The sequence below is a fragment of the Myxine glutinosa genome, chromosome 5 (genome assembly GCF_964187855.1).
Source record: "Myxine glutinosa chromosome 5, kmMyxGlut1.1, whole genome shotgun sequence".
In the NCBI taxonomy this organism is placed as follows: domain Eukaryota; kingdom Metazoa; phylum Chordata; class Myxini; order Myxiniformes; family Myxinidae; genus Myxine; species Myxine glutinosa.
This window is the reverse complement of record NC_136265.1, coordinates 64,683,786-64,711,223: the sequence shown is the minus strand read 5'-3', so window position 1 is coordinate 64,711,223 and position 27,438 is coordinate 64,683,786. Positions and strand designations below refer to the sequence as shown.

At 41.3% G+C, this 27,438-nt stretch overlaps 1 protein-coding gene across 1 annotated transcript in view; it reads right to left on the bottom strand.

Annotated features, from left to right (window-relative positions):
• LOC144892109 (uncharacterized) overlaps window positions 1–27,438 on the bottom strand; it is a 98,958-nt gene that overhangs the window by 48,198 nt on the left and 23,322 nt on the right. The window contains exons 5-6 of the mRNA XM_078777322.1: window positions 9,268–12,121; window positions 8,997–9,069 (exon numbers count right to left, since the gene is read on the bottom strand). Coding sequence (XP_078633448.1) covers window positions 8,997–9,069; window positions 9,268–12,121 — 2,927 coding nt within the window. The remainder of the gene's footprint in view (window positions 1–8,996; window positions 9,070–9,267; window positions 12,122–27,438) is intronic.

The window sequence follows — 27,438 nt, the reverse complement described above, 5'->3', positions numbered from 1 at the left end:
AAACGACTGGTCGGATTTAGACAAATTAAAACTCGTTCGATCAACAAATAAATTCATGACAGACAATCCCACCTAATGCCGGTCCAGAATTACTATGAATAAAATGTAGTGATTTAATAAAATAGTTGACGGATATATAAATCCCATTCGAATGTAAAGTGAATCGAATGAAAATGAAGGATTTTTCAAATTGTTGTGGACTTTGGCCTATGTTGAATAAAATGTAGTGATTTAATAAAATAGTTGACGGATATATAAATCCCATTCGAATGTAAAGTGAATCGAATGAAAATTAAGGATTTTTCAAATTGTTGTGGACTTTGGCCTATGTTGAATAAAATGTAGTGATTGAATAAAATAGTTGACGGATATATAAATCCCATTCGAATGTAAAGTGAATCGAATGAAAATGAAGGATTTTTCAAATTGTTGTGGACTTTGGCCTATGTTGAATAAAATGTAGTGATTTAATAAAATAGTTGACGGATATATAAATCCCATTCGAATGTAAAGTGAATCGAATGAAAATTAAGGATTTTTCAAATTGTTGTGGACTTTGGCCTATGTTGAATAAAATGTAGTGATTTAATAAAATAGTTGACGGATATATAAATCCCATTCGAATGTAAAGTGAATCGAATGAAAATTAAGGATTTTTCAAATTGTTGTGGACTTTGGCCTATGTTGAATAAAATGTAGTGATTTAATAAAATAGTTGACGGATATATAAATCCCATTCGAATGTAAAGTGAATCGAATGAAAATTAAGGATTTTTCAAATTGTTGTGGACTTTGGCCTATGTTGAATAAAATGTAGTGATTGAATAAAATAGTTGACGGATATATAAATCCCATTCGAATGTAAAGTGAATCGAATGAAAATGAAGGATTTTTCAAATTGTTGTGGACTTTGGCCTATGTTGAATAAAATGTAGTGATTGATTGAACTAGTTGACGGATATATAAATCCCATTCGAATGTCAAGTGAATCGAATGAAAATTAAGGAATTATTTCATTATGAGCGATTAATGAAGTACTCATTTAATTAATTACATTTCTTATTAAATTACAGTAATTACATTACAGTAATTACCTGAGGTAATTACAGTAATTACAGTTCCGGTAATTACAGTAATTACAGTAATCATTACAGTAATTGCAGTAATCTTATTACAGTAATTACATTACATTAACTCAGGCACCTTTTGAGTAAGGAAGCTGATATTTGGACATGACACGGACCAAGTGATGTGACTGTCAAGGAAAATATTGATTTATTGATTAATCATTTAATAAATTAACTCGTTGATTTATAAATGACTTATTTAATTAAAAGTCCTCAGAGATACATCTTCGGATGAAATACTTACAGATTGGTTATGCTATGAGCCAATTGATTAAGGAAAATATTTTGTCATATTGGCCATATTGGCAATTTCGTGGCCATATTCGTGGCAACTCAGTTAGTGCCACTGCACCTTTAAAATGCATCCCTGCGTTCATTTTTCGATCGATTGAGTTGAAATTTTGAACACTCGGATCTGGACTGTCGTTGTTAACGACTCTAGCACGCACTCGTCCAATCAGGATGGAGCGGTATGGTCCCCGGATTATCACTGCCCGCAGTTTTAATTAGTTTTACTTTTTCTCTTGGTCATATAATTTTGAAGACATGCATGTCATGATAGAGGAAATGTTTGTTCTGTTAAACGGAATAAATGTTGTTTATTTGTGTGGGTGTGTATTTTTGTGTATTTTGGATATATTTTCACGACTAATTCCAGTTATCATCCTGCAAAATGTCTGCTCGTTCTTTTTCCTTTGAGTCGTAAATTCCTGTTGAACTCTCATTAAAATGCGGAATTAAGTACGCTGTGTGATGATGGAGATCCTTGATGACGAATCAGGAATAGTGAATGAGCAAACAAATATCATGGATGGTACACCGAATAGGGAAAATGTAGATGAAACCCCTTTTGCTCAGGTGCTGTGTAGCGCTGCACAAAGATCCATATGAGCGGGGCCTGGGTGCTGTGTAATTAGTACACAAAGAGCCAATTACTAGGGTGCTGAATAAACACAAAGATCCATTTTTTGGAGCTGGTTCTCCCGGTGCTGTGATTTATTCAAAGAACCAAAATCTTGTAAGAATTAAGATATGATTTGTCGACATCATAAATACTTTAATATATGTAACGATTTTTGTAACGATCATCCTGCAAAAGGTCTGCTCGTTCTTTTTCCTTTGAGTCGTAAATTCCTGTTGAATTCTCATTAGAATGCGGAATTAAGTACGCTGTGTGATGATGGAGATCCTTGATGACGAATCAGGAATAGTGAATGAGCAAACAAATATCACGGATGCTGCGGCTGGAGCAGGGGAAGCGATTTTTGAATTGTTCAATGATTATTCGATATTGTTATGACTTATTGTCAATAGGTATACTAAGTGGCCATGAGGTAGCCTGTTGCTATGTACAGTTTTATTCTATTGTTGATTATACCACATAGCTGTGGTGATAAAGGAAATGTTCGTTTAAATAGATGATTATGATAGGACCATGACTATAAAATCATGATGATTATTATGAATGATATCATAGGGTTCAAATGCAGAATGCTGCATGAACTTGGGAAAGAACTTTCAAGCCCTATGGGATAAATTGGGTATTACAAGCGATGGAGTTTCAAAATTTAGCATGATTGAAGGAATTTGACAGTCCCATTTCAGGAGTTTTACGAAATTTATATTGCCAAGAGATTTTGGGTACTATTAAAAGGAAAATGATGAGATATTTTTCCCAAAGAACTTTAATATCTGCCATCCATTTTGGCTGTCTCACGAATGAAGGATGAGTTGCCTTTAGTGGTTGCAAAGAAAATTTGTGGAGACCAGGCAAAATGGGGAAATATGTCAGATATGACCCTAGGACAGGACGGTGATTCATCAATTAACATGAGGTACGAACCAGAGGTGACGGTCAATGGATGGACCTGTCCTGACATCATTGGGGAAAGGGCTTATGCAAGGAGTCATCCAAAATGATTAATTTGATTTATTGATGAATAGTGATGAATTAATTGAAATTGAATAATTGATTGAATTATTAATTGATTGAATCTAATTGATTGAATTTAATTGAATAAATTTAACTGAATAAATTGAACTGAATAAATTGAATTGAATATATTGATTGTTTGATTGATGAAAATGCGGTCTCAAGAAAGAAGCTTTGATATCTTTGCGAGATATTAACAATGTGGAGACAACCTGGGAAAATTGAGCAAGGTGGTGAGTTTATATACAGATATATATGTGCGGTTACCATTGTGTGATTTCCCCGTCAACAGAGCGGACACCTGAGGATTCACCCATTTCATACTGACCCTCCGGCTCATCTGCAAATACTGATCTGTGAGATTGGATTGTGCAAAAGCCACGGCTGAGGGAGATTCTCTGAAAATCACCGGGTGAACAGGTGGAGAGACCCTTCCTGGAGGTACGAGTGAAGCTTTAGAGGAACAAACTACAACACATCCAACGCTACTTTGATAAAAGGCAGAATGGGAAATGGAGCCTGCAAGAATACACAAGGACAACCAGAGATTCCACAAAAAGGTACTTGTACACATCATATGTACGACCGTTATGGTGCAGAAGCTATAAGGCAGGTAGAGAATTGGTATTTGTGGACAAAGGGACATGATCAGGAGTTTCCAAGAGATGGTACATTTGAGCGAAGTCGATTGGAAAGATTGGAACAAAGATTGAAAGCCAGGAAGAGACAGAATCTAACGGTAGACTGGCTTGCATTCCATCTTTGGGATGGTGAATCCAGACAACGGGAACAGCAAGAACGGATAACGGATCTAGAACTTAAAATAAAAAGGATACAGGATACAGTGGAGGAGACAAATGCACAACTGCCCTCGAAATTAGGAATGAAAGTGACGGTTGTCCCATCTGATTTCCAGTTGTCTCCCCAAAAAGGACGGTACAGAGAATTTTTTCGTGTTTCAGGAGACAACGAGAGATTGCAGTGGCAACTCAGGGATGTAGAGATGCAGCCCAGCAATACAAATGCACAGGTGGACAGAGCAGGTAACGACAGAAGCCGGTGCTTCAACTGTGGAGAGATGGGACACTGGATAAGGAGATGCCCATATCTGAGCAGAAGACAATTTCAACAGGGAAACCAAGGACAAAGAAACCAAGGACAAAGAAACCAAGGACAAAGAAACCAAGGACAAAGAAACCAAGATCAAGGGTACCAGTGCTGACCGATACCTCAGACAATGATTAGGCCTTCATTGCGACAAATCCCAAATGACGATTGGCCTCAACAAATTAGATTACTGGACAAACATGAATAACTGTCGATGATTCTTGGGTCTGAAAAGTTTTCGGAGCAAGAATTATTCATTTTTTCTTTTGCTTGTAAGCAAAATGATAATTAATTGATCAAATGCCGAAATTGGATCTTTTATGTTGGGCACACAATTTTAAATTTACAAAGTTGGAACAATTGCTTTGCAAATTTTAAACCAAGGGACAAGGGTCACATGATGATCAGGTGGGAATTTCGGACTATTGTTCCACACGATTGATAAGTCAGTGGTCGACTGACATGCAAATGGGTGTGTAGTCAAATTTGGATAAATTATTGTGGGAACTGAAAGGGTAATTTCAATGTGACATCATAGGGGTTTTCTAAGAATAAACTTTTTGGTCCATTTGTGTATTAGCATTTATAAAAAATTGAAGGACAAATTTTATGAAATTGAAATAAAATTGACACCCATCTTGATCTGTAAATAATAGTTCCAACGCAAACAAATACGCATAATGCATGTGTGTGTGTATTTTTTGTGTGTCAATGTTAGTGTTTTTTATTGTTTTGTGTATCAATCTTACAAGATTGTTGACACCGACAGTGTGCCTGTCTGGAAATGGATAGTTTTATGTGGATGGGATTGAATATGCAGAGAATCCGTAAAATAAAATAGAAATAAAATTTGATTATGAACATTATCTCTTTTGTCAAGGGAGATGGAATATAAAGATTTGATGTGCTGGGTTATGAGCAGCCATTAATTAAATAGTAAAATTGTGAGTAATTTGGGGATTCCATTTTGATAGAATTTATATGAGAATAACAGCTATTTATGGATATGAGCTTCATAAAAGGAAATAAGGGAGTACAAAATTATCCAAATTTGGGAGAGGTCTTACACTGACTTCCCAGAATACTCTGCTCATGGATTTATATATATATATATATATAAACTTGAATTTTATCAGCATATAAATTGTGCTGCATGGATGGATGTGTATTAGGCAGAGATGATATGGGAAAATAGTAAAGAAAATCTTGCTGATTGGAACTATTGTGAGTTTTAAAACGGAATGCATTGTGCATCTTAAACCAAGGGGCAGACATGAACGCGCTGTTACGTTATTTATACTCAGAACGCGCTGTTACATGTACCTGCAACATATTTGTTAATCTCGCACACCTATATTGGCATACTGGTGTCAGTAGTACTCACTGGGTGCATAGAAATGGATGAGCAACAGTTAAGGGGGTGTAAAAAACACTTACTTGGATATTTTCTACAAAAGTAGGGGTTTCAATTAGTGGTACCATACACATGGGATTCATCAAATTAAGTTTTGGAGTTCAAACAAATTCACTGGTTCACAGATGGGAATGGATAGTAAATAAATTCTTCGATGCTGGGTAAATGAAGTGAGATATTACAAAGACTTATTAGAGCTATTGTTCTTCCTTGCAGCAGTGGGAGAAAATTTAGATCCAACATAATGAATCTATAAATGAATGTGATAGGGATAATATCCTCAATTTGTACTAATTATTTGATTGTGGGTAAAGGAATTAATTAATCGTAGTGGATTGTTAACAAGCAGCCTGAAATGTCCTGAGAGTGTGCATCCATGTAATCAGAAATCCCAGATTTGTTTTTACAAACAACATTTTGGTAGAGATCTTATGTGGACGAATACTTGCTTGGTAGATAAAAACGGTACTGCATGTTGGCAGCCACTTCAGTGGCCATTTAGGCCGAACAAATAAAAAAAAACTGTAATTGAATATGTAATTTACAGATGAGTATTTGGGAAGTAAAAAGGGAATTTATTGATTTGGGAGACATTTTTCGAAGGTTTATTAAAGTGTTGCAATATGACATTTGGCAAGGAAAATATTGGATGGGAAAATTAGATCAGTTTATAAAATGAGTTTTGTTGACCCATTGAAGTTAATTCTTTGAATTGTTGTTTAATTAGCATGTTGAGTTCAAATTGGAAATAGTTTGGTAGAGCTTTGGTTAAAACCTTTGGTTGCAGTGTTTTGGAACAAATTGATAAACCGTAGGAGGTTGATAAGAATAGAAACAAATATGGACCTAAAATAGAAAGATTGTTATGATGATATGAATAAATACTGAGATTAAAAGATTAAATCAAGTGATGTTGCAAATGAAACAGTAGAATTAAGATAATGGCATAACGACAATGTTATGAGTTGTGTCAATTACAATATCAGTGAACTCATATCACCACGAGTGACACACTGTTAGGAAAAAGAGGGAAAAGAAAAAGTGGAGAGGAATTATGGTAATAATACATTATGTTTAATTTGTTGGTTTGAAAAAATTGTTGTTGGGAATTAGGTATTCCCGTTTGTGATTGTAATCATATACAATGCTATTCTTAGTTTAGTAATAAAATACATACCTGATTGAATATTATTTGTGTGACGCATATAAATGAATATAACTTTTGTGTTAAGGAAAAACAACAAATTGTTGAATGTGAAACTGTCGGAAGATATACATGATTATGCTGATTTCATGGTAAGATGTACCCTATCTGATTCAGTGTGTGCGGAAAGCAGATTCAGATGTGACTGAGCATAAGGATAAGACGAGATCACATTTTGGAGGGATTGCTAACGGAATTGGGAAGAAGTTCGAGAAAGAAAATTTGTGGCTAAAAAATGAAGTTAATCGTGGCATACACCCTCTTTCTCAAAGAATGATGAAGACATTCTCCCGTGTATGGAAGGAGTCAATGACCAACGAAATGTTTTGTGATTCTTGCAGGATGACGGTGTATGCCCAAGGGAATTTGATTACCAAAGTGATTGATTATTTACTTATACTTGTAATGATGTTTACTTGTAGTGATTGATTATTTACTTATACTTGTAATGATGTTTACTTGTAGTGATTGATTATTTACTTATACTTGTAATGATGTTTACTTGTAGTGATTGATTATTTACTTATACTTGTAATGATGTTTACTTGTAGTGATTGATTATTTACTTATACTTGTAATGATGTTTACTTGTAGTGATTGATTGTTTACTTATATTGATGTTTAGATTAATGGTTAATATAAACAAAAAACAAAAAGATGAGGGAATTGTGGAAGTGTAACTCAGCGTAACTTATTAATTGGCACTGGTAACTTATTAATTAACCTGGTAACAAAGCAGATATATTTTACATGCAAACTCTGTGAAAGACGAGTTTGTAAATGAGTCAGGAATGCGCCCGAACATGATAATCTTTTGTCCACCTGGTCACAGCCCCTGGCTGAAGCACCCCCCTATCGTTTGGTAAACGGAACTCACAACAGGAGGGGAGCGAGCTGATACCAGGACTTGGTACATGCATGACCTCGGGGCACCAGCGGAGAGGGGATTAAAATCCAGTTTGTCCATATAAACGGGAGCAAACGTGGAATCGGGAGAAGCTGCTGCGAGGAGCTCTGACCAACGGGAGTGTCGGAGGAACATCAGCCGAACGAGAAGGACATTGGAAAAGAGTTAACCTGATCCATTATATTATGCGGTATTATTTGGTAAATGGAATGAAATGAATAACCAGTTAATAAACCAGACCTTTTGTAAACCTGTGTCCGGTCATTGGAGTCCTGTGAGTCTCTCAGCTACAAATTCTTCAACAATCATATAATGAGGCTCATATCAAGAAAATAATGATATAACATAGTCGTACAACAACATTTATGCGGGACCTCAAAGCCCCCAGGCCTGCATTCGTGTCGGATTTTCGGGTTAAAAGTGAAGAATGAAGATTTTCCCATGAGCCTGAATGATTTTTTTTTTTTAATGTCACTGAATTTTGTGTAACAACATCAAAGTCGGCAAAAATGAGGCTCATTCCAAAAAACAATTGTACAACATATTTTTTGCAACCAAAAAAACTGTGGGCCTCCGAGGCCCAATCACTGCATCGAAGGGTTCAATTTCTCGGGAATGCGATGTTGCGCCTCGCATCTCAATCGACTATAAAATTTGGACACCCTGGTACTACGATTACCTCCCGCTTGACTAGAGAAAGACAATCATGAAAAAAAAATATTGATTCTGAAAGCCGAGCGCAATTTGCACCCAGCGGGTGTCAAACTCACAACCTTCGGACACCGTGTCTCCACGAGGTTTGAATCCCACTCTCCTGACACCAGTTTTTGCGTAACTACCCTTGGTGAACACCGCAGGGTAACAGGGATGACCAAACGAGCTTAATGCGTACAGTTCAATGGCGGAGATAATACATTCATTCAGAACAGAACCTTCAGAACATTTATAAGGCTTCTCTCCTGTGTGTATTAAAACCCTGGTGTTGGGCTCGCGGCTAGGGTGCCGGCTTAGGATCCGAGGATCCTGGGTTCGAATCCAGGTCGATCGCTGAATTAACGCCAGGGGGTTGACTCAGCCTGTCATCCTTCCGAGGTCAGCTAATTGAGTACCAGTTCGCTGGAAATTCCCTGTTTGTCGTTAAAGGCGGCAAAAAGGGTTGGCGTCAGGAAGGGCATCCGGCCGTAAAACATTGCTTCAAAAAGGGGACCAAAAAACAACAACCACGGTTCTCGAAAAAGGCCAACCGCCGCTTTGTGGGGGAAAATGGCCTCTAAAGGTGATTTTTTTTCTCCTGTGTGTATTACTTGATGTGTTTGCAAAGTTGATGAACGAGCAAAATTCTTGCTGCACACAGGACATTTATAAGGCTTCTCTCCGGTGTGTTTTACTTGATGTGTTTGTAAAGTTGATGAACGAGTGAAATCCTTGCTGCACACAGGACATTAATAAGGCTCCTCTCCGGTGTGTTTTACTTGATGTCTTTATAAAGTTGATGAACAAGTCAAATCCTTGATTCACACAGGACATTTATAAGGCTTCTCACCTGTGTGAGTTCTTTGATGTGAGTTCTTTGATGTGTGAGTTCTTTGATGTGTTTGTAAATGTGATGAACGAGTGAAATCCTTGCTGCACACAGGACATTTATAAGGCTTCTCTCCTGTGTGTGTTCTTTGATGTGTTTGTAAATGTGATGAATGAGCAAAATCCTTGCCACACACAGGACATTTATAAGGCTTCTCTCCTGTGTGAGTTCTTTGATGTGTTTGTAAATGTGATGAACGAGCAAAATCCTTGATACACACAGGACATTTATAAGGCTTCTCTCCTGTGTGAGTTCTTTGATGTATTTGTAAATCTGATGAACGAGCAAAATCCTTGCTACACACAGGACATTTATAAGGCTTCTCTCCTGTGTGTGTTCTTTGATGTGTTTGTAAATGTGATGAACGAGCAAAATCCTTGCTGCACACAGGACATTTATAAGGCTTCTCTCCTGTGTGTGTTCTTTGATGTGTTTGTAAATGTGATGAACGAGCAAAATCCTTGATACACACAGGACATTTATAAGGCTTCTCTCCTGTGTGTGTTCTTTGATGTATTTGTAAATCTGATGAACGAGCAAAATCCTTGCTGCACACAGGACATTTATAAGGCTTCTCTCCTGTGTGAGTTCTTTCATGTCTTTGTAAATGTGATGAACAAGCAAAATCCTTGCTACACACAGGACATTTATGAGGCTTCTCTCCTGTGTGTGTTCTTTGATGTATTTGTAAATCTGATGAACAAGCAAAATCCTTGCTGCACACAGGACATTTATAAGGCTTCTCTCCTGTGTGAGTTCTTTGATGAGTTTGTAAATGTGATAATTGAGGAAAATCCTTCCCACACACAGGACATTTATAAGGCCTCTCTCCTGTGTGAGTTCTTTGATGTGTTTGTAAATGTGATAATTGAGGAAAATCCTTCCCACACACAGGACATTTATAAGGCCTCTCTCCTGTGTGAGTTCTTTGATGTGTTTGTAAATGTGATGAACGAGCAAAATCCTTGCTGCACACAGGACATTTATAAGGCTTCTCTCCTGTGTGAGTTCTTTCATGTCTTTGTAAATGCGATGAACAAGCAAAATCCTTGCTACACACAGGACATTTATGAGGCTTCTCTCCTGTGTGAGTTCTTTGATGTATTTGTAAATCTGATGAACAAGCAAAATCCTTGCTGCACACAGGACATTTATAAGGCTTCTCTCCTGTGTGAGTTCTTTGATGTCTTTGGAAATGTGATGGACGAGCAAAATCCTTGCTACACACAGGACATTTATAAGGCTTCTCTCCTGTGTGTGTTCTTTGATGTGTTTGTAAATGTGATGAATGAGCAAAATCCTTGCTGCACACAGGACATTTATAAGGCTTCTCCCCTGTGTGTGTTCTTTGATGTGTTTGTAAATGTGATGAATGAGCAAAATCCTTGCTGCACACAGGACATTTATGAGGCTTCTCTCCTGTGTGTGTTCTTTGATGTTCTTGTAAATGTGATGAACGAGCAAAATCCTTGCTGCACACAGGACATTTATAAGGCTTCTCTCCTGTGTGTGTTCTTTGATGTATTTGTAAATCTGATGAACGAGCAAAATCCTTGCTGCACACAGGACATTTATAAGGCTTCTCTCCTGTGTGTGTTCTTTGATGTATTTGTAAATCTGATGAACGAGTGAAATCCTTGCTGCACGCAGGACATTTATAAGGCTTCTCTCCTGTGTGTGTTCTTTGATGTATTTGTAAATCTGATGAACGAGGAAAATCCTTGCTGCACACAGGACATTTATAAGGCTTCTCTCCTGTGTGTGTTCTTTGATGTGTTTGTAAATGTGATGAACGAGCAAAATCCTTGCTGCACACAGGACATTTATAAGGCTTCTCTCCTGTGTGAGTTCTTTGATGTGTTTGTAAATGTGATGAACGAGCAAAATCCTTGCTGCACACAGGACATTTATGAGGCTTCTCTCCTGTGTGAGTTCTTTGATGCATTTGTAAATATGATGAACAAGCAAAATCCTTGCTGCACACAGGACATTTATAAGGCTTCTCTCCTGTGTGAGTTCTTTGATGCGTTTGTAAATCTGATGAACGAGCAAAATCCTTGCTGCACACAGGACATTTATAAGGCTTCTTTCCTGTGTGAGTTCTTTGATGTGTTTGTAAATATGATGAACAAGCAAAATCCTTGCTGCACACAGGACATTTATGAGGCTTCTCTCCTGTGTGTAACTTTCGATGTGTTTGTAAATGTGATGAACGAGTGAAATTCTTGCTGCACACAGGACATTTATAAGGCCTCTCTCCTGTGTGAGTTCTTTGATGTGTTTGTAAATATGATGAACAAGCAAAATCCTTGCTGCACACACGACATTTATAAGGCTTCTCTCCTGTGTGTAACTTTCGATGTGTTTGTAATGTTGATGAACGAGTGAAATCCTTGCTGCACACAGGACATTTATAAGGCTTCTCTCCTGTGTGTAACTTTCGATGTGTTTGTAATGTTGATGAACGAGTGAAATTCTTGCTACACACAGGACATTTATAAGGTTTCTCTCCTGTGTGTTTTACTTGATGACATTTCAATGTTGATAACCAAGAAAATTCCTTGCTGCACACATTGCACTTGTATGGCGTCCCCCGTCTGTGTATTGCTTGACATCTCTTTGAAGACTTTAATGAGATAAATGTTTTCTTGCAAACAGAACACTTGTACAGCTTCTCGTTCCTTTCAATTTTCTTGAATGTCAAACTACAATTGTTCTTATTTAATACACTGCTGTCGTTGTTGACTTCCTGATAAGAAGTCTGTGTCATGTTCTGATTGAATAAAACTTCACTGTCAAACAATTGCGAACTTGACTGAGAATAAAAAACCAATTTCAATTGATTCTCTGCAAAGACAATTAAAAAAACCATCAATAAATCACAATTGCTGTGAAACATCATCATTTTAAAAAGCAGAATGAATAGTACTCCATTACCATTGAAAACTGGTCCTTTGTCTCTGTTCATCTGCCATGAGGCAGAACAGAAAGTAAAGGATCAATGTTTAAGGTCTCGTGACAAGAATGCTTTGAGATTTAGAGGTGGTTTATATGTAAATGAAGGGTGCTGAACAAAATGGGTGGCGGTTATCCTTTCAAGATTGCTAACTTTTCTGGCTCCGTGCCATAAACCAATAAAGCTGCCGCCAGAATATAAATTGGCCCTAACGTCCCAGACGTGGTTCATGTGTTTTTTCATACATTTTATAATTAATGGATGTCAGGGAATACATTTTTACCGGAAAATAATATTTATATTTAAAGTAAATGTCCAAATCCCAAGAAGGCAGGCAAAATCCAAGATTAGCACTAAAATCTCTCCCACTCTCCTTTTCCCTCCTTCACCCTTCCTCTCCTTTCCTCCTCTGTGGTGGCCCTGAATTTGTGAAGGTGGGGGTGCACCATCGTATATTTGGGGGGTCTATGGGTCGCTCTTACGAGATCATCGGCTGTCTCCATGCCGCGGGCTTGTTCAACACAGAACTGAACTGTCTCGGGTATGCAACAACAACAACAACAACAACAACAATGTGCTGGCTGATGTACGGCTTTGTTGATACAGCGACAGTAACAAGTTTTAAAAAACCCCCACAACAAGCCATTGAATCAGAAGTTTACCGCCGTGGATGTACCCTCTATTACACCAGCTCATTTAACACGTCAAACTAGTTATTCATGCCCGTAGTTTGTGTCCTTTATGATGTCCTTAAAAACAGTACGTTTCGTGTTCAGAAGGATTTTCAATTTTGTTTGATTGGCAGACTAACAGACAGGCTGAAGTAATTCCGATATAGCAAGTGTGAATGCACGCTCAAGACGAGACTCCGTCAAATTTAGAGCCAACACACTCGTGTAGCAGCATAGCAAACCTGTTGTGCATTTTGTGATACAAGCACCAAATTTGGCACAAATGTACATTAATATGTTGCGAACATTTTCAGATATTGGGCCACTTGAAATTCCGTAATTTTTTTTTTCAAATTTTTTCAAATTTCGTAATTTCAAATTTTTCGGGTGACACCGTCACAATTTCGGTCTTCGAGGCCGGCCGATATAGTGCGGCGGCTTAGCCCAAATATTCAAAAGAATTGTGCATTTTGTGATACAAGCACCAAATTTGGCACAAATGTACATTAATATGTTGCGAACATTGTGTGGTCAGCAATGAAGACGATAGTCTGAATTACATGTATGCAAAAGACCTTGTGAACCAGTGAAGAAAATACACGGGTAAGCATGAATTAAATCTAGGGCATGATATAATTTCCATGATGTTTACCTCTACACTCAATGGTGGAAGGAGGTAATGTTTTGATCCCAGCTTGTCTGTATGTCTGTTTGTCTGTTAGTCCACAAAATTCCAGACAAAGCTTGTAGTAGTGGTAGTTGTAGTGGTAGTGGTGATAACAGAAATTGTTATATAGAACTGAACTTATATTATTATTATATGCAGAAAATAACTTCATTTCTATATGCCCTGCAGTGGACAGGTTAATTGGTTTATGCACTGAAGGGGTCACCCTGGTGTGCACTGCTGTGTTCTGCCTCACTGAGTTGTTCAGGTATGATGTACTCAGCACAAGCTTCCGGTCGGCCCGGAGGTGGGGGTGCGGGACCTGTCACGGAACGTCAAAACAAACGGCCTGCCGGGGCCGCCCAAAAGTCGGGCGTGAGGGGCGCGTCCACTAATGGAACGCCTCTCGCTTCCCAGATCTAGGGCCACGTGGTCAGGAGAACCTCGTCCCTTCCGGTCACACTTTGCCTATCGGCCGGCCTCGAAGACCGAAATTGTGACGGTGTCACCCGAAAAATTTGAAATTACGAAATTTGAAAAAATTTGAAAAAAAAAATTACGGAATTTCAAGTGGCCCAATATTTGAAAATGTTCGCAACATATTGTCACGCAACTGTGATTAACACCACAGTTACGGATGGCCGATTTGCGAGACTTTAACTCCCGAGGCGAAAACTCAATGGCGGATTCAAGCTCAACACAAAGTTAAGCGCGCGGAATGGCGCACGGCGAAGCTCCCCCCCCCCCCCCCCCCCCGCCGCCTTATCTATTACAATCAAACACCCAGGAAACTGCGTTCAGATATATATAGAAAATAATACAAGGATTTATTATGGAAAAGTAAAGCCAGTGAAAAAGCCCGCCGGTAAATCTAATAAATCGAATAAGCCTAAATTGGGATCCCAGACACAACAGATATCAAACACGATACGAGGGAGGTGAATACGAAAATAACACGTCTCGTCGTTCAAAATGTACGCGGATGCGGCTTATCTTGTCTGTCTTTCGTCGTCTTTGTGGCGGCCGTCCAACACCGCTCCTTTCGGCCTGATCGCACACCACGAGGTCCCTCGCTCCAAGTTCCACAAGGCCTCCTCCAAGCACCACGCGTCCGACGCAGGCCAGCGGCTCCACACGAGGCCGATCTCCACAAGGTCCGTGCACCAAAGGTTCGACGTAAGCTGCACAAAGCAAGCGAACTCCACTTGGCTCGACTCTCTTTTGGGAGTGCTGGCAGCCAAGTGCCAACTGCCAACGAACTGCGACCAACGAACCTCGAACGGCTCACGAACTGTTGCGAACTCCGTGTGCTCTGTGTGCTACCGAACTCTCTCTCTGCGAACTGCCCCAACTCTCAACTCAACGAACTCTCTCCAACTCCGAACTGCCCGAAATGGCGTCCGACCGTCGCTAATATTGGTGGCCGATCACGTCACATTGGCGCACTCCTCAGCCAATCAAAAGCCTCCCAACTCGCCGGCTCGCCCAGGTCACGCCCTCTGCACAACCACTCCTGACATCTCTTGTTACGCGACCCTGCGGTCCTTGTGTAACACGTGCCAGGCGAGGTTTGTAGGCCTTGGAGGTGTAAACGGTGGCGGTGTTTTTGGCCTGGTGGTGTCCATTTATTACGAAGTCATTGTCAGGGAAAGGAATTATTTAATGTTGCGCTAAGGACCTAACTAATGTTTATGTGGTTTGCAGTGCCATAATGGACAAAGGTTTGACTACTAGGTGAGACTCACAGGGGCGTTACCTTTAACCCCTCACTATTTAACACTCGAATCTCCAGGTAGATCCACAATCATACATCTTACCCCGACAAACGCCTAAACATCAAGAACTTATTACATGTAGAGTCCCTGTCACGACAGCCGAATACCTACCTATTCAGATCTACCTAGCTCTAGATGTTGCTCTACCAAATTCATAACAATATTAATGTACATTTGTGCCAAATTTGGTGCTTGTATCACAAAATGCACAATTCTTTTGAATATTTGGGCTAAGCCGCCCCACTACACTGCTAAGCTGCACGTTCATATTCCGATTAGTGAACGATATTCAAAATATGAAATTAAAAGGAAAGTATGTCGTTCCTCAAACACAGACTGACAGTGACATTTGTCAGACAGATTGAGTGAACCAATTGTGTCACCCCACTTTCCGCTACGCACGCAAGACAAAAGGAAACGTCCCAATAAGCCGAGGATATCTTCGTTGAATGATCTTATGACAGGGTTTTTTTTTTTTTGAGGTCTGCAGGGCCACCAAATAGTCCATGGGCCAAACCTGAAAATTTGACCCATCGGTACCATCTCTGGTGGCAAGGCCTCACTGTTTTTTTGATAGCTTAGGGCCTACAGATGATGAATTTAGGTGACAGCAGTGTGAAATTGGCAGCTTTCTGGTAGTTATCACCTCTCAAACATCACCCTACCGCTATAATTTGAAGCCCAAAATTTGGGGGTAGGGGAAACTAAAATGACTGTAGTTTCGCTCTGGATGGGTCAATCTTAACAATATACCACTCATAATGTCCGTCTATGTACCCGCTATCTTAATCAAGAAGATTTATGCAAAATATTTCATTATGTAGGTCGCCAATTTTAGGGGTTGCCCAAAATTGACCATCGGGCAAGTCATGTTGCTAGAATAAAGTAACAAATCACCCAATGGTGATTTAAACACTTGGAATGCATATTTTAGAGGTCTTCAGATGATTCTAAGGGGACAGTATTGAGTTGCTTTTGCAAAATTTTATTTCAAAACAATTGATTTTGAACCATTTCTTGTAAATACCTAAAATCCAGGGTTTCGGGGGTAGGGGAAACCATAATGACTGTAGTTTTTGAGTGGATTGACCAAAATTGAAAATCTGATACTCAAATTGTATGTCTGTGTACGCTCTATCATAATGACACTAGATTATGCAAATTATTTCAATGTGTAGGTCATCAGAGGTCAACCAAATGTCACAATTCTAGAGATCACAAAAATAGACCAGAAGAAAATGTATTTGACTAAAACACAAGTAATGAATGAGGGAATGGTGTCTCAATCGTTATAGAATGCCCATTTCTGAGGCTGTGTGAGACGATTCTGATGTTTTTATTGACTCATTTTGGTTTATAAATGTGATATTGACATAAAATCTGCTTATGATTTCCAGGGTTTCAAATTACCGCATGCTCCTCTTAGTTTCGAGTTTACTCAATAGATAGCAATATTAAAGCTTTTGTTTTAAGTTTCATCTTGAGAATTTGATCATCAATGTAATCCATCTTTTCACATCTTCTAGTTGACATACGATCAAACAATGCAGGTAAGATTGTAAGGACAACTTCCGAGATCTAAGTCAGGCTGCATTTTGTAACCTTACATGTCATAATATAAACAGAAAGGTGTAATTAACAGCATTAATTCAATTAATTAATTCAACATGTGTTATTCTCTGTGCATTGCATCATTTAGGTCGAGGTAGAGGGAGTAATCATTATTTGTTGTGCATTCAGTTTTAAATTGGACTTTTTTTTTCTTTTTTTTTCAGTTTTAAATTGGACAACTTTTCCATGTTATCAATTCCTTCTTTCATGGTGTCTTTTAAATGGTTTAATGGTATGTTTCACCTTTAGTTTTCTTTATAACGTTCCAACAATTGTCGCCCAAGATTTAAGCTTACAATTCCTAGAAATATTGAAAATAAATTTATAACAACCCAACACTATTTGCATTGGGTAGTAAATTTTTGCTTCGCTTGTCACAGATTCTTCATTGAGAATGACCCAGCAGTCACAACATCAAAGAAACAATGGACGCTGGCCCTACCTTCCCACCGAAGAGAGCTCGACGAGACCCTTCCACTGCCGTTTGTCTTCTAAACTGTGATGAAAAAGACCCTGGCGCCAAACTCACATCGCCACAGGACCTCGTGTCATGGGAAACGCTTTTGAATGCTGCAACTATCAGAAAATGTATCCCAGTCTTGGACTTAGCAAAGGACCTTCCTGCTGGGGGAATTCCCCCAATACGGTATCATTGCCGATGTCGGAGTCTTTTTACAATGAAAAGAGACCTGGACGCAATAGTAAAAAAAGAAACTACGAAGGAAGAATCTGCTGCGGACATTTTTTCGAGGCAGCCGCGGAGAAAAAGCGTTAGTACGGGCAGAGTATATGATGCCATGTGTATATTCTGTCTGAAGGTTAAGTATCTTAAAGGACAAAATACAAGAGAACGATTCGTGCAATGTCGAGAGCTGCATGCTGACCAAACAGTACGGGATGCTGCTTTTCGAAAAAAGGACACTAGGATTCAAGCCCTCCTTGATCGAGAACTAGTGGCAGCAGAAGCTCATTACCACCACACATGCTATCGTTTTTACACAAAGGTGGATCATGAATTTTCTCAAGGGGGTAGGCAAGACATTGATGACCCTGAGACTAAGTATGCGTCACATCACACAGAGGTCACACACAGTCACATCATCACATCGTCATCATCACACAGAGTAAGACATCACACAGAGGCTGCATGAGAGCAGGCAGAAATTGAATTGTTTTCTTACATTCAAAATGACTTCATCCTTAACCCAGATATCATTCCTATGACACATCTAACATCCAATTCTTGCTCATGGCATCAAAGAAGTGAAACCATTAACAAAGAAACACTTACGCAGAAAGTTTGGCGAAAGTTTGGCGAATTACAAGAGTTTGGCGAAACTCTCCGGTTTGTAAATGATACAAACGGTAAACTTCTGGTTTATCCAGCAAGCCTGAAAACTGGCCAGCTTGCAAAGGAACACTTTTCCATGAGAGAGGAATACAACATAGTCTCGTCCCAGGAGGAAGACAATGTCTTGACAAAAGCAGCCTCACAACTTCGGAAAATTGTCAGAGCGCAGGAGATAAGTAAGGAGTGGCCTCCGGATACTGAAATAAAGAACTGTTGTGTTCCCGAGCCTGTTAAAAGTTTCTTCTGCACACTACCAACAGGAGCTTTTGGCAATAACTCAAATTCAGAGAGGGTAGAGAGACTGGCAATTTCATTTGGGCAAGACCTAGTGTCTAATATTACGAACGGCAGGGAAAAACCACCTCAGCATGTTCTCTTACCTTTCGCGGTAAAATCATTGACAGGAAATGTCGAGTTAATTCAGACATTAAATCGTTTAGGGCACGGTGTATCATATTCAAAACTTGAGGAAATAGACATGGCTCTTCGTCTGCAAAAGTTGTCATGTGGTGAAGACACCCCACTACCAACTGACATTCATCCAGGTGTCTTTATAACATTAGCTTTGGATAACATTGATCGTCTTGGGGAAACATTGAGTGGAGGGGGGACATCACACAGGGTAAATGGCACAGCTGTTCAAAGAAAACTAATTGGGCCACTCCCGGATAGACACACTCCCATAGTTGAGAAATCGAAGAAGCGAAGCATTACATCAGAGACAGATACAATACCATTGTATATTGCTCGTAAGAGAGTTGGTCCACAGTTGATTTTTACTACTGAACATGATACAACAGCTGCTGTAAATAGCACCACACTAAAAAATATAGCTTGGGTCTTGGCACGTCTCTCTGACACTAATTCTCAGGATGTGAGCAGTTGGACCGGATTTAACATAAAAATCCGAGACAACATTGTTGTAGTTCAGGATACCATATCATACATCCGCGCTGTTCCGCGCTGTTCGAATGCACAAACTCATGTACGAAGCGTTGATGAGAATTGTGTGGAATGGATTCTTACAGTGGTTAGGTCAAAGAGAAGATGATTGTCTGAGTGAAGCTTTAACTGTTCGAAAAGACTTTGCCAGTGATGTATCTCATGAGACACTAGATGATGCCACGTCTAATGCTTCATGCATTCGCATTATTCACCTTTTCCCACAGTACCGCACCTTCCTCAAGAATGACAATGGCAGCCTATCAACATTTTGGATATCTTATATAGATATGGCCGAGGTTGTGCTTGGTTTGTTGCGGGCAACAAGAGAAGGGGATTGGCTTTTGCACCTGGCCTCAATCAGAGACATGAATGATCCCATGGTGTTTCGCGTATGACCGTTTAAACTATGCCAGATATTTGACATTCTACTATGTGCAAATGTCGTCGTTAGATATTCATCATCCTGAAATGTATGAATACTTCATGAGCGGAGGATTTTCTGTTCAAATAGGAGCTGATAATCCGTTTGGCAAAATACCAGTGGACCAAACAATTGAAGAAACAATAAATAAGGATACCCAGACGTCAGGTGGCACAAGAGGCTTTAGCTTAAACCCAGGTGCAATTTGTGGTTATTACCTAAATGCCGAATACCACAGCATGTTTCTTCATCACCGAAGAGCAATGCGAGGAACTCGATCCTCCACTTCGTGCCATCCGGATTTGCAGAAAAAGAGAATTGAAAAAGACGAGTCAGCCGTCCAATCACTCACTGATCTTATTCAGAACTCTTTAATAAATCCCGACAGATCAGAAGAGGACTCTCTCGTGAACATTTCTACCGGCGCATTGGCCCCAGCAGATGTTGAGAAGGACCTTTTCACTGCTCAAAGCATTGGCGAAAAGGCATACCAGAAGTTCAAGATTGATCGTCTTGAAAAGGAAGCACCGGATGCCGTAGATTTCCATGCAACTATTAAGAAGCAAAAGCTAAAGACATTTGCAAATGTTTGTACAAAAAAGTGCAATGCAAAGGGAAAGAGGTCATCCGACGAGCAGATCGCAATATTTTTGCCAGAATGATTGTTATCGCACAAGGTCATGAGCTGGACATGCAGGAGGTTCTGTCTCATCCACGAGGCCCATTACCATGGGTGTTGGCAAATCAAGATGGGTCGCTAAGGAAGACTGAAAAAGCAGCACTAATGACGAAAATTGGGGAAAAAGTACCTCCTGTAGAAACCCTCCCACAGAACTCAGCATGCATTATCGATGGCATGAGCGTTGTGCAGAAGTTAAATGTGCAAAATAGCACATTTGCTGAAGTTCTTTCGTTGGGTGAGGCAAAACAGGACCACTGGACAAAATGCGATCAAACAGTGAATTCCAATGTGCCTTCTCCAACCTTGGAAGTGCATGGGAGATATCAGATCAAATGTTTGATGCCTTGCAACATTTCAACGTCTCATGTATGCGTCGTCCACAAAAACTGTACAGGTAAATCAACTCCGATACGAGGTGTTCTTTGCCAAAAGAGGGTAAATAGAGTCAAACCTTCTTCCACCTTGTAAAGATAGTCTAACAAAGCATGCTCTCCGTGCCAATTACTAAGCAGGAATTAGGAAGCGAAGCCTGGAGACAAAACCAGTAATTCCTGATCCAGAGGGAAATGGATGGGTAAAAGATGACAGCAGTTCAATTGCCATCGACTGGATGGCCGGAACTCCGGCACCTGAAGCTGTGTTGGAAATGATGGCCTGCCAGTGCAAAAGAGTTTGCAAAAAGGGAGAGTGTGGCTGCATAGACAATGGGTTGAAATGTACGCCGATGTGTAAATTACAAACTTGCGAAAACCAGCGAAATGAGGAGGATGAACTAGAGATGACAGTTGATATTGAATCAGATTGCGATGATGATGATGATGATGAAGAATGAGAACTCAAAATACTCAGGTTACTTTCCAAGCCCTCAACATTACCTAAAGACATCTAAAATATAATTTCTGGAAGTTGATATTACTTTTTGTTCATTTTTACTACTTTGTTTTCGTAGAATAAGTTGTGCTAAAGACGATTTTGGCAGCCTCTAAAATTTGTGACCTTTTGACCTCTGGTGACCTACATATGGACATAATTTGCATAATCTAGTGTGATTATGATAGAGGGTACACAGACATACAATTTGAGTATTAGATTTTCAATTTTGGTCAATCCACTCAAAAACTACAGTCATAATGGTTTCCCCTACCCCCGAAACCCTGGATTTTAGGTATTTACAAGAAATGGTTCAAAATCAATTGCTCTGAAATAAAATTTTGCAAAAGCAACTCAATAATGTCCCCAGAGAATCATCTGAAGACCTCTAAAATATGCATTCCAAGTGTTTAAATCACCATTGGGTGATTTGTTACTTTATTCTATCAACATGACTTGCCCAATGGTCAATTTTGGGCACCCCCTAAAATTGGTGACCTTTTGACCTCTGGTAACCTACATAATGAAATATTTTGCATAAATCTTCTTGATTAAGATGGAGGGTACACAGACGGACATTATTAGTGGTATATTGTAAAGATTGACCCATCCAGAGCGAAACTACAGTCATTTTAGTTTCCCCTACCCCCAAATTTTGGTCTTCAAATTATAGCGGTAGGGTTTTTTTTGTTTACATAGTCGAGGCTCGTGAAAGAGCTAACATTTATCAAACAAACAAATGCAACAAACAAGCAAACAAAGTATATAAAAAGGGGAGCGGTCGACAAGATGGGGAGAAAAGGGGAGGAAGCACACAAACACAACATTTGAGAGCATGGACATCGGGAGATGTGTGGGAGGGAGAGGGCCTGGGGGGAGGCAGGATAGGCATAAAACGCAAGGACACCAAGGACTTCCAGGAAAGAAGTTGGCACCTCAAAAAAGTGGCTTTTGGGTGAAATTAGCGGGGGTAGTAAAGATCAAGGTTTTGGATTGGGGACGATAAGAGATGGTGGTGAACAGCCATTTTAAAGACCTGGAGGGAGGAGTGGGATTGAAGAGAGTGAGGGAGTTTGTTCCAGAGGTGGGAGAAAAGTGGAATGAAGGAGTGAAGGTGAGCAGAGAGTCTTGATTTTGGCAGTTTAACCAAAAGAGGGTTGCAGGCAGATCTTGTGCGACCTGGAGGAATATTTGGGGGACCGAGCCCAGAGTGAGCTGGGGGAGCAAGACCGGAGAGGAGTCGGTATAAGACGGAAAGACCACCAACCTGCCTGCGGTGAGTAAGTGAAAGGCCCTCGGACGTAGCGTCATCGCGGGAGATTCCAAACGCTTTGGTTTCAACAGCGTGAAGACGAGCTAGGTGTGAGGCAGGAGCACCAGCCCAGAGGGGAGAGCAGTACTCCATTGAGCTGCAGATGAAAGCCTTGTATGTGGTGAGGAGCTCAGGTGTGCCAAGGAAGGACTTCACACGACGGAGGATGCCCAGTCGGCAACTGGCTTTGGAGGCCAGCTTGGAAATGTGGTTTTCCCAGGAAAGATCATGGCAGATAGTGAGACCCAAAAGCTTGAGTGACAGAACTTCTTGGAGAGAATTATTCAGAAAGTGGATGGGAGGGTTGTCCAGTCGGTCTTTTCGGAGAGACATAGTAAGAGTGTGGGAATTGTCAGGATTGAAAGACATGTTCCACTTGTTTGACCAGTCTGTGATTTTGTCCAGGTCTCGCGAGATCTCGGAGACGGTGGGAGGGATTTTCGAAGCTCCACACGGTCTCCACGTTTTTCGAAATTAAGTCTGTTCACAATTGTATTTTGTCGAAACTGTATTTATCCTTCGGTGTGTGAAGTTATTGTGTGCAACTTTGGTTGTTTCTCGGTGTTTATCTTTCATAAATTGATCGTCTGTTTGCCGTGTCGCGAACAAGGCCTTTGCCGCGTCGCGAACGATTTGAAATCGAAGTTAAGTGATTGTTCCCATTTGTATTTTCGTTAAAACTGTATTTATTTATGGTGTTGTACGTATATTGTGTCCCGACGAAGATTTTTCGGTGCAAATCTTTCATACCTGTATTGAAAATCGTGTTAATTCGTGTCGTGTCTTGAGGCCTTGTACAGTGTGCACTGTACAACCTTGAGGCTTTGTTTTTCTCTCAGTGGTCCGTCGTTTGTGATCCAATAACTTTCGTTCTCTGTATTCCCAGTCTTTTCACCCATAGCCTACTTCCTTGTGTAAATCTCAACTAAAAAAAAAACAACAAAAAAAAACAAAAAAAAACATTTCCTTCTCCGTTCTCATTCGTTTATTCATTCTTATTCGTTCGTTCGTTCTTCAACCACGTGTTTCTCCCCCATTTCCCCAGATAGTTTTCACTCATTAACCTTCAATGTTTACACTTTCCCCTCAAGTTATGTATTCCGTCATATTTTATAACACCTTTTTCTTCTTCTTCTTTAAAAGGCTGCTTTCGACTTGCTCACCAAATCAATTCATCCCAAAAAAAATATCCATCTCCTATAGTGCCTTTTTTCTACATTCCCTAAACTCTCCTGCACTCCATCCTCCATCCAGCGTCCTTAAACGTATTTTTAACTCGAAGGTCACAAGAAACTCATTTTGCAATAAATGTTCGTTTCCCATAAATCGTACACTTTCAAAAATCCAATCTCACCCCTCCCCTCCAAATCTTCCCCATAACCCCTCCCCTCCAAATCTTCCCCATCACCCCTCCCCTCCAAATCTTCCCCATCACCCATCCCTTTCAAATCTCCCCCCTTGCCCCCTCCCTCCTAAACTACCCCCTCACCCCTCCCCGCCAAGACGCCCCTCGCCCCTCCCCTCCTAGACTCCTGCCTCACCCCTCCCCTCCAAATCTCCCCCATATCCCATCCCTTTCAAATCCCTCCCGTTGTCCCTTCCCTCCCAAACTCCCCCCTCACCCCTCCCCTTCAAATCTCCCCACCCTCATTGCTTCTCAATTTCCCCCCTCTCACTCCCCCTCCTCAAAGCGTCCTCCCCGCTTCTTCCCCCTTCAAACTCTCACCTCCATCTCCCCCAACCTTCTGCCTCGCTCTTCCCCCTCCTCAAATAACACCTCATTGTGGCTCACCCAATCACCATCAAACCTTTTGTCCGCCCCATCCTTCCCTTTCTCCGAGCTATTCTGAAATCTCTGACACACCTTCAACAGCTCTCCCTACCTCTTCCACCTCTTCCACATCTTACCCTACCCCTCCTCCCCCCTGTTCTGGATCTGATGCTCCCCCTTCCTCTTCATTAACGGTATGGACCTCAAACATCCGGGGCCTTCGTTCAAACTTAACTGATCTCTCCATACAGGTTGCTTCTGTCAAACCAGATGTGATCTGCTTAACAGAAACTTTCCTCCTTTATGATGTCTCTGATTCCATAGTATCTCTCCCGGGCTACTCCCTCCTCCGGTATGATAGACCTGAGCCTCGTCCTGGAGGCGGGGTTGCTATCTTTATCAAAAACTCTCTTCCTCACTCGCCCTGCACTGCACTCTCTCCACCTCACCCCCAGGAATACCTCTGGCTACGGCTTCCCCTTCGCTCCCACCTCTTGTTCATATGTGTGTTGTACCGTCCACCAAACAGTGATGACTCCATCTACATCTCGCTGTCTGATGATATGGACCAACTTCTATCTACTCATCCCAACTCTCTCTTCTTCATATGTGGTGATTTCAACTGTCATCATGCCAGTTGGCTGGGTGTGGGTACCTCTCTCACCAGCCATGGCTCCTCAGCAAAGGACTTCTGCGACTCACTGGGACTGACACAATCTGTCAATTTCCCGACCCGGATCTCAGTCAACGGAACATCTTCTCTTCTGGACTTGGTTATGACTAACTTCCCTGAAAATGTCTGCTGCTCTTCTTCTGCTCCAATCGGATCATCTGATCATGTCCTTGTTAAAGTGGACATCTCTCTGACCATCCTCAGGGAGCCTGCTCAGCGTCGACGAGTCTGGCATTTCACTCAGGCCAACTGGCACGGTCTTCAAGCAGCCATCAATCATCTGGACTGGTCTCCCATCTCTACCACCTCTGACATCAACTCATCCTGGGAATTCTTCCAAAGTAAATTGCTCTCTCTCATGCACAGATTTATCCCATCTCGTCTTCAGTTGTCATACCCTTCCTCCCGTCCATGGTACACGGAATCTTGTGGTGAGGCTGTTGCCCAGAAACAACTTGCCTTCGTCTCCTGGAAAGCAAATCCAACAGAAGGAAATCTCATTTCCTTTCACAAAGCCCGAAACAAGTGTGTGTCCACCCTCAGGAGAGCCAGGAAACAATATCTCTCCATTCTCAAGACCGAACTCTCTTATCTGTCTCCCTCTTCCAAATCCTGGTGGCGTCTGGTCAAATCCGTTTCTGGTGTTTGTTCCCCCTCCATTCCCTCCCTTACCTCAAACGGCTACACAGCTGACTCCGCACGTGAAAAAGCTGAATGCCTCAACTCTGTGTTTGCCTCTAAATCTTGTGTCCCAAACCCATCCCTCTCTGTACCCACCATACCCAGTCGTACCCTGCTGCTCCTGGACTCCGTGTCCTTTCCTCCTGACAAGGTGGAAAAGTTTCTGTCAACCCTCGACTCTGATTCTGCAACTGGACCCGACGGCATCAGCCCACGGGTCCTAAAATCCTGCTCTGCTGCTCTATCTCACCCTCTCTCTGTTCTCTTCACCCTCTCTTTTGCTCAAGGTCAACTGCCATCTGCTTGGAAATCAGCCAACATCACCGCTTTGCACAAAAAAGGTGCAAAAACAGATCCTAGCAACTACAGACCAATCAGCCTTCTCCCAATTATCAGCAAAGTCATGGAATCCATCATTGCTTCGGATATGAAATCTTTCCTCTTCTCCAATGGCTTGATCTCTGATCATCAATTTGGTTTCAGACCAGGTCATTCTACTCTGGACATGCTGCTTCTGCTGTCTCAACAATGGATGGAGGTCCTCAATGCCAAACAGGAAATTAGAGCTGTCTCCCTCGACATATCACGTGCCTTCGACACGGTCTGGCACCCCGCTCTGCTCACCAAACTCTCCTCCTTTGGTATCCATGGAAATCTCCACGCATGGCTGGTGGACTTCCTCTCTAGTCGTCGTCAACGTGTGGCCCTGAATGGGTTTCTCTCATCTCCTCTTCCTGTTCAGGCTGGAGTTCCCCAAGGCAGTGTTCTGGGCCCCATGCTTTTTCTGGTCTTCATCAATGATCTCTCTGACTCTCTCGAAAATCCTCTCTATCTCTTTGCTGATGACTCCACTCTCTGCCGCTCCATTCCTCTTCCCTCAGATCGGCAGTCTGCAGCCTCCTCACTCTCTGAAGACCTGGACAAAATCACAGACTGGTCAAACAAGTGGAACATGTCTTTCAATCCTGACAAATCTCACACTCTTACTATGTCTCTCCGAAAAGATCGACTAGACAACCCTCCCATCTACTTTCTCAACAATCCTCTCCAAGAAGTTCTGTCGCTCAAGCTTTTGGGTCTCACTATCTGCCATGATCTTTCTTGGGAAAACCACATTTCCAAGCTGGCCTCCAAAGCCAGTCGCCGACTGGGCATCCTCCGTCGTGCAAAGTCCTTCCTCGGCACACCTGAGCTCCTCACCACATACAAGGCTTTCATCCGCAGCTCAATGGAATACTGTTCTCCCCTATGGGCCGGTGCTCCTGCCTCACACCTAGCTCGGCTTCACGCTGTTGAAACCAAAGCTTTCAGAATTATTGGAATCTCCCGCGATGAAGCTATCTCTGAGGGCCTTTCACTCACTCACCGCAGGCAGGTAGGTGGTCTTTCTGTCTTCTACCGACTCCTCTCCGGCCTTGCACCCCCAGCTCTCTCTGTGCTCTGTCCCCCAAATATTCCTACAGGTCGCACAAGATCTGCCAGCAACCCTCTGATGGTTAAACTGCCGAAATCTCGGCTCTCTGCTCACCTTCACTCTTTCATTCCTCTTTTCTCCCGCCTCTGGAACAAACTCCCTCACTCCCTTCAATCCCACTCCTCCCTCCAGGTCTTTAAAACAGCTGTTCACCACCATCTCTTATCTTCCCCCATCCAAAACCTTGATCTTTTCTACCCCCGCTAATTCACCCCAGATCCACCTTGTTTGAAATTCCAACTTCTTTCCTGGAAGTCCTGGCAGTGTCCATATGTTTTATACCTCTCCCACCGCCCCCTTCCCA